The sequence below is a fragment of the Triticum urartu genome, chromosome 7A (assembly GCF_056163025.1).
Source record: "Triticum urartu cultivar PI428250 chromosome 7A, HENAU_Tu73, whole genome shotgun sequence".
NCBI lineage: Eukaryota > Viridiplantae > Streptophyta > Magnoliopsida > Poales > Poaceae > Triticum > Triticum urartu.
This window is the reverse complement of record NC_141879.1, coordinates 445,974,039-445,982,031: the sequence shown is the minus strand read 5'-3', so window position 1 is coordinate 445,982,031 and position 7,993 is coordinate 445,974,039. Positions and strand designations below refer to the sequence as shown.

General features: G+C 42.8%; 1 protein-coding gene across 1 annotated transcript; it reads left to right on the top strand.

Annotated features, from left to right (window-relative positions):
- The first annotated feature begins 730 nt into the window (after window positions 1-730).
- LOC125519935 (beta-glucuronosyltransferase GlcAT14B) lies at window positions 731-4,280 on the top strand. The gene is made up of 5 exons (XM_048684714.1): window positions 731-924; window positions 1,055-1,839; window positions 2,535-2,610; window positions 2,721-2,836; window positions 3,458-4,280. The coding sequence occupies exons 2-5, from the start codon at window positions 1,173-1,175 to the stop codon at window positions 4,021-4,023; spliced, it is 1,425 nt and encodes a 474-aa protein (XP_048540671.1). The 5' UTR covers window positions 731-924; window positions 1,055-1,172; the 3' UTR covers window positions 4,024-4,280.
- Window positions 4,281-7,993: the final 3,713 nt, after the last annotated feature.

Here is a 7,993-nt window from a genome sequence, read left to right as displayed (position 1 = left end):
TAAGACATTTATTTTGAGGCAGAGGGTGTATATATATACTCAGGGTGTAGAATAATTAATTCTTCACCGAGGTAGTCTTACGATCGTTTCATAAATAAATTACATTTGAATGACAAATAGTTACATTCATATTGATTCACTATAAAAATATTAGCATAAGAAAACAAAAATGTAGGTCACAACACTAGGAAAATTGCATTTTATGTGTATTTTACATTATGTTTTTATGTTTGTGATTTTACGTAACATAAAATATTTTACGGCAAGTATATATTTTCTTATGGTATATTTTTATATCTGAAATAAAACAAAATTTACAAAACGTAAAATTACGAAGCATTGATGTTAAAAAAAAAGAGGATGAAAAATAGATATTTCTCATTCAAGGTGACGAATAGTCAATCCCTATATATAGAGGCCGACACAAGACGACCCATATAATAATTATGCCCTAGTGGCCCGGGCCGTGCCAGCCACGATTACAATTGGCCGGGCTGGGCCGGCCCGTTTGGCCAACTCTAATCGACAAGGTGAGGCCGTCTTTGATGTGGGAGCGGCGACAACGGCACATCGTTCTGGCGGCGACAATAGTCCTTCGGTGGCCACGGACCTCAATTTAATTTTTATTATGTTTGAGGTGCTTTATCTTCTTGTGGTTATTTATGATAGATCTGATTTTTTTTTAAGTCGAGCCAAGGTAAAATGTAAATCTTGTGCTGCCCTACTAAAAAAAATCAAAAAAAAGAAGAGGAAAATCCGGTGTTGCTATTGCTGTACGCTGCCGAGCTCAACCACTCCAGGCCTGCTGCTCCGACCAAAGCGTGGAGCCGGACGAAGCAACCAATCTGGATCCCTCAGGCCGGTTTCTCGCAGGAGGCAGCGTAGGGCGGTGGCGCGGCACCCGGCGGGGTCACGGGAGCACAGGTAACGCTCCTTCGAATTTCTCCCCTTCATTTGGGGTTTGCCGATTTAGGAATTGGGGATTTGATGAAGTGTGAATGGTGGCTACAAATTCGAGTTTGCTCACTGTTCTTGACGTGATCTGCGAATGTAGGTTGGCAAGTTAGAGCGATTTGGGAAGCACAGGCTTTGGATTTGGAGTCGTGCGCGCCCCCGTTGACATTTTTTCTAGCTCCGCCACTGCGGTGTACTAGTGGAATGCTTACGAGCAAATGAGGAAGAGCTGTGGCCTCAACTCCGGCCCCGGGCGGCCCTTCAACGACCGCCGGTGGCTGCTCCCCTTCCTCGCGAGCCTCCTCGTGTCGGTGACCCTCTTCCTGGCCGCCGCCTGCGGCCTCTTCTCACCGCCCTATTTGGCCGGCGACGACGCCTTCCTCGTCGACGTCGTCTCGTTCACCGACTGGGACGATGGAGGCTCACCGTCGCAGCGAGACAGCGGCCAGTCAGTGGAACCCGAGGCCAAGGACCCGCTGCTGGATGACAACGACAACCCCGACAACGCCGCCGTGAACTCGGACGACTCCGACGCCGAGCCGCCCAGGCTGGCGTATCTCCTGGAGGGCACCAAGGGCGACGGCCTGCGGATGCGGAGGGTGCTGCAGGCGATATACCACCCGCGCAACCAGTACATCCTGCACTTGGATCTGGAGGCGCCGCCCCGGGAGAGGATTGACCTGGCCATGTACGTCAAGGGGGACCCGATGTTCAGCCAGGTCGGGAATGTGCGGGTGATCGCCAAGGGCAACCTGGTCACGTACAAGGGGCCGACGATGGTCGCCTGCACGCTCCACGCCGTGGCGATCCTCCTCAAAGAAGGCTTGGAGTGGGACTGGTTCATCAACCTCAGCGCCTCGGATTATCCCCTCATGACGCAAGATGGTTAGTGCTCTTGTTCAACATTTCCATTTCTATTTTCCTGCAGTGCATACCACTCCTGTCCAGGGACCAGTCTTTTGTTGCATTGAACAACTAAATGAAAGCTGGAGCTGCATTCTCATGATTGGCAAACACAAACCAGCCAATGTGATACTATGTTCATTCCTTGATTTACCTGCTGAAACTGTACTCCTGTTGTCTGATATAGAGCACTGTAGTTGGTAACATCGGAATTGCTGTGCACACGACGAACAGTATGCACGACCATCAGACGATGGTCCATCAAGGGGTGTGCTGCCTTTTGTTGCTATACATGGACGGTTTGATTGGCTTGTCGTCCAAAAATCGTCTGCATGCTATCGTCTGCGTAGCAGTGCTCTGGCAACAATATCATGTCATAAGATTAAAATCATCATCTTCTGCATTATCATCACTTATGTAGAGGATAGCCTCCTCAGTGAGTGAAGATTGTAAGCGTCAGGAAGCATCACTTACGTCGATATCTAGAGGATAGAGGCCATGGATAGGTTACAGGTGGTGAAGTGCCAGTGTGCAGTGTTCGTTTAAAATTTCACTAAATCAACAACATAACTACTGAAGGCAGTGTACTTGTAGTGTGAACTGATACTATCTCTGTGCTGATATACTTAATTTATTGCATACTCCATAAGTAGTTAACTGCTGTTATTTTTGTACAGATATACTTCATGTGTTCTCGTCTTTGCCAAGAAATCTTAATTTTATAGAGCACATGCAAATATCTGGATGGAAAAGGTACGTTTTCTTAATGGTGTAAACACTTTATTTTGATTTACATTATCTAGCTCTGTTTATCCTTCGCAAACTACTTTGCCTTTTCTGATGTCTGTGTGCTTTCATCACAGGATCCAAAGAGCAAAACCCATAGTTCTGGACCCAGGGCTTTATCTGTCAAAAAAGTTTGACCTTTCTACGACACCTGAGCGGCGAGAATTGCCAACATCTTTCAAATTATATACTGGTAGGACTGCTTTCTGATTTCAGTATTGGCAATTCTACATTTCAACCCATAAGCCAGTACATTTGTGTGGCAGTCGGCATACATGACATGTGGCCTTCGAGAACCACTTGCTTAAATTTATTCAATTGTGCTCTTAATTTTTACACTTGCTATAGCTTCTTAGTTCAAGTTGTACATTTTGCATAAAGAATAACAGTGGCTATTTGTTGGATTGGCATATCAGTCTGGAGGTATTGTGAGCAAAAGTATTTGAATCAGGGCGCTAATTTAGTTAAGACAGCGTGCTATTCTTAAATGATCAAAAGTTTGTATTATCTATGCATATGATTTTTATTTGCATTTCTTGTTACTAAACTGGAAACCCTTATCCTGCGAAACAGTGTATGGAATCATTTGTTGGCATCAAGAAAGTGACTCCAAATTTTATTCTAGTAAACAGGGATACAAACTGAATTAATAGTAGTATGGAAAATCAAAAGTTTTTGTGTATAAGGATGAGAATGTGAGCAACTTTATAACTGGTGGTCTTGGTGTCTGTTGAGTGTTAAGGCATGTTTTCTTGTTGAAACGACACTTTCTAGTGTATCTTAACATGACAGCCCTCCCTGTTGGGATCATCAGGTTCTGCTTGGATAATGCTCACGAAATCCTTCCTGGAGTACTGCATATGGGGTTGGGATAATCTCCCACGCACCCTCCTGATGTACTATGTCAACTTCATCTCCTCTCCAGAAGGTTATTTCCATACTGTGATCTGCAACTCTGATGAGTTTCAGGGCACTGCAGTTGGTCATGACCTGCACTACATTGCCTGGGACTACCCTGCAAAACAGCATCCGCTGACCCTCTCCATGAAGGACTTCAACAACATGGTCAAGAGTGGCGCGCCCTTTGCACGGAAGTTTCCAAAGGAAGACAAGGTCTTGGACAGGATCGACCGTGAGCTTCTGCACCGCTCTGAAGGCCGGTTCACTCCTGGGGCATGGTGTAATGGGAGCTTTGAAGGAGGGGCTGACCCTTGTTTGTCTAGACAGGAAGACTCTGTTTTAGAGCCTGGTCCAGGTGCTGAGAGGCTGCGCGGCTTGATGAAGAAGGTGCTGTCATGGGATTACCGCAACGGCAGCTGCTCGACTCTCTCGTACGATCAAACAAAGAGAGACTGGTATGTTCCCAAAAGTAAAGGATAATTTTGATTGCCTGCTTGTAAATGAAAGAGCTTGACCCCTTCCATTGAAATGAACAATGCTGATAAGTGCGTCATTCTGACCAAGGAAAATGTTGAAATGGTGATGTTCACACCACGATACACACTACCATCTCATGGAAATTAACAATTGTGGAACACTTCATTTTTAGTTCTACAATATTTGCTGTAGTCCAAACAAGACATGGATCCTTGTATCATATATGTTCTTTCTCTGGTCAAGATTTTTTCATGTGTTCTTGTTGCACTTTGTTCACAGGAAAAAAGAAGGAACATATCCAAATTCTGACTATACCTGGAATATGGTAGAAAGGAAAAAGAAAATCTCCCCAACAAAATTTTCCTCTGGAACACGGAATTCTTTTTGTCCGGTTGACAGCATCTTTTACAATACATAGCATTTCGTGATTACAATTTTTTAGACAAATTTTGTGATTACATAAACATGTGGATCTATGGGAGTGTTTGGATAGTCCACTTGGCTCACTGTCGGTTGGACCACATGTCCACCCATGTACTTTTTTTCTCTAGGTCCGGCTGACCCACCCTGCTGTCCGGATTTGATGTCTTAGTGTGTCCGTTTTGAGAAACAATGCTGGAGATGCGCCGAGTGGGTATAGACAAAATTGCAAGCCTTTTTGAATTAGGGATAATTAATTGTAGGGATAATTGGTTTTATGCCCCTAGTTGGGCCACTCGGCAGGTTTATCCCTAGTTCGCCCAAACAATGCTGGAGATGCACATATAGGTGATATTTTTCTGAACATAGTGATATCTTATTTGCATTTTTCAGAGTTAGTGTGAATTTGTTATGAAGTTTTTAAAGTGACAGTCAAACGGTCAAAGGGCAAAAGTATAAAACGAGCAAAGTGGTTGAGCGGAACGAGTGTTTTAGGGAACTAGGGGTAAACCTGCCGCAGTCCGAGTGTGACCCAACTAGAGGCATAAAATCAATTATCCGTGAATTGTATACCCCTAGTTGGTCCTACACGACAGTTTTACCCCTATTTTCCAAAAATCCCCGGTTCTGCCCAAACCACTTACCTCCTTCTATGCTTTCGTTTGACCATCACTTTGAAAACTTCGTAGCAAACTCGTACTAACTCGTTAAAATGCAAATAAAATATCAAAATATTCACAAAAACATCATCTATATGTGCATGTCATTTGCATTCATAACAGAAGTGTTGGAAAGTCCCCATCTCAGTTTGAGCTCATATGATCTCAACATGAACAGTAAAATATGAAACAATTGAAAAAAATATTCTAATTTCTTTTATGGCAAACATTGACCAATGTTTTGATTGCTTGCCAAGTTTCATCAAGGGATGGCATTCATGGAAGTCGTGGCAAAAAAAATTGTTGCTAAAAAAGAAAAGCATTTTGGAGTGCTGAATTTGTGTTTTTGTCACGACTTCCATGAATGTCATCCCTTGATGAAACTTGGCAAGCACTCAGAACAATGTTTGCCACCAAAAGTTTTTTATTTTCCAATTGTTTCATATTTTTACTGTTCATGATGAGATCATATGAGCTCAAACTGAGGTAGGGACTTCCCAACACTTTAGTCATGAATGCAAATGACATGCTCATCTAGGTGATGCTTTTTCTGAACATTTTGATGTTTTATTTGCATTTTTCCGAGTTAGTATGAATTTTCTACGAAGTTTTCAAAATGAAGGTCAAAGGGCAAAAGCATAAAAGGAGCAAAGTGGCTTGGATATAACCGAGGGTTTTTGAAAATTAGGGTAAAACTGCCGAGTGGGGCACAAGTAGGGGCATAAAATTAGTTATCACTTTGAATTATAACTATAAACTAAGCCCATAACGGTTATGTATATGTATGTAGACAAAATCAATTATATTCACATATTTGTCTTTTTTGTAGGCCACAAATAAACTTATATCTTTATAAAAATTTACTCGTGTATGTAAACCTTTGCCCACAGGGTGAGTTAGCAGGCAATACGAGAGTACGTATTTATTTTATTTTTAGAAAAGAAGGGAACACCATCGACCTCTGCATCAGGTGAAGCTCATTGACTTTACTAATTATTTTAAAGTTCATCGTTCGGGTTCAATAAAGTTCAACAAATAAAATGCCTCTAGTGGCTGCCCATGGGCAAATGAAAAAGGACGTAGAAAAATGAGTATTATGCACGAAAGTCTCTTTCTACACCCGAGCTCAAATGAGCTTGGGATGAACAGTAACTTGGAAAAATATTTTCAAAATGTTCAAAAAAAAAGTCTTTTTTTTGTTTGTGGAAAACTTTGACAAATGTTCTAAGAGCTTACAAAATTTCATCACGAAATCACATTTGTGGAAGTCATGGCAATAAATAAATAAATTAGTGCTCCAAAATGCTTTCAAAAGTAGCATTTTCAAAGTATCGACTTTTTTTGCCATGACTTCAACAAATGTGATTTCATGATGAAACTTGCGAACTTTAGAACATTTGTCAAAGTTTTACATTAAAAATAAGATTTTTTTGAACATTTTGTAATTATTTTTTGATTTTACTGTTCATCAGAGCTCATTTGAGCTCAGGTGCAAAAACTTCACGTCTCTTTATGCATCACAAAATGTATAGCATGTTGCCAATCAAATCGGTTGAAGAAATTCGGAGAGACAATCTCCCATCAGTTGCGCTGAAAGGCCATGGGCACGTGCTCCTCCTTGTGAAGTAACAACCACATATGGATTCACTGTTGGGGAACGTAACAATAATTCAAAAATTTCCTACGTGTCACCAAGATCAATCTAGGAGATACTAGCAACGAGAGAGAGGGAGTGCATCTTCATACCCTTGAAGATCGCTAAGCGGAAGCGTTACAAGAACGCGGTTGGTGGAGTCGTACATGCAGCGATTCAGATCGCGGTAGATTCCGATCTAAGCGTCGAACAACAGCGCCTCCGCGTTCAACACATGTACAGCCCGGAGACGTCTCCTCCTTCTTGATCCAGCAAGGGAAGAGAAGAAGTTGAGGGAGAACTCCGACAGCACGACGGCTTGGTGGTGATGGAGCTCGTGGTTCTCCGGCAGGGCTTCGCCAAGCGCTACGGAGGAGGATGAGGTGTAGGAGAGGGGGAGGGGCTGCGCCAGGGAAGGGGTGCGGCTGCCCTCTCACTCCCTCACTATATATAGGGGAAGGGGGGTGGAGGAGGCGCCCTAGTGTTCCCTAGTGGAGGGGCGGCGGCCACAGGGAAAACCCTAGATGGGTTTGGGCGCCCCCTGAAGGAAATATGCCCTAGAGGCAATAATAAAGTTATTATTTATTTCCTTATATCATGATAAATGTTTATTATTCATACTAGAATTGTATTATCCGGAAACATAATACTTGTGTGAATACATAGACAAACTAACGTCACTAGTGTGCCTCTACTTGACTAGCTCGTTAATCGAAGATGGTTATGTTTCCTAACCATAGACATGTGTTGTCATTTGATTAACGGGATCACATCATTAGGAGAATGATGTGATTGACATGACCCATTCCATTAGCTTAGCACCCGATCGTTTAGTATGTTGCTATTGCTTTCTTCATGACTTATACATGTTCCTATGACTATGAGATTATGCAACTCCCGTTTGCCGGAGGAACACTTTGTGTGCTACCAAATGTCACAACGTAACTGGGTGATTATAAAGGAGCTCTACAGGTGTCTCCAAAGGTACATGTTGGGTTGGTGTATTTCGAGATTAGGATTTGTCACTCCGATTGTCGGAGAGGTATCTCTGGGCCCTCTCGGTAATGCACATCACATAAGCCCTGCAAGCATTGCAACTAATAAGTTAGTTGCGAGATGATGTATTACAAAACGAGTAAAGAGACTTGCCGGTAACGAGATTGAACTAGGTATTGAGATACCGACGATCGAATCTCGGGCAAGTAACATACCGATGACAAAGGGAACAACATATGTTGTTATGCGGTCTGACCGATAAAGA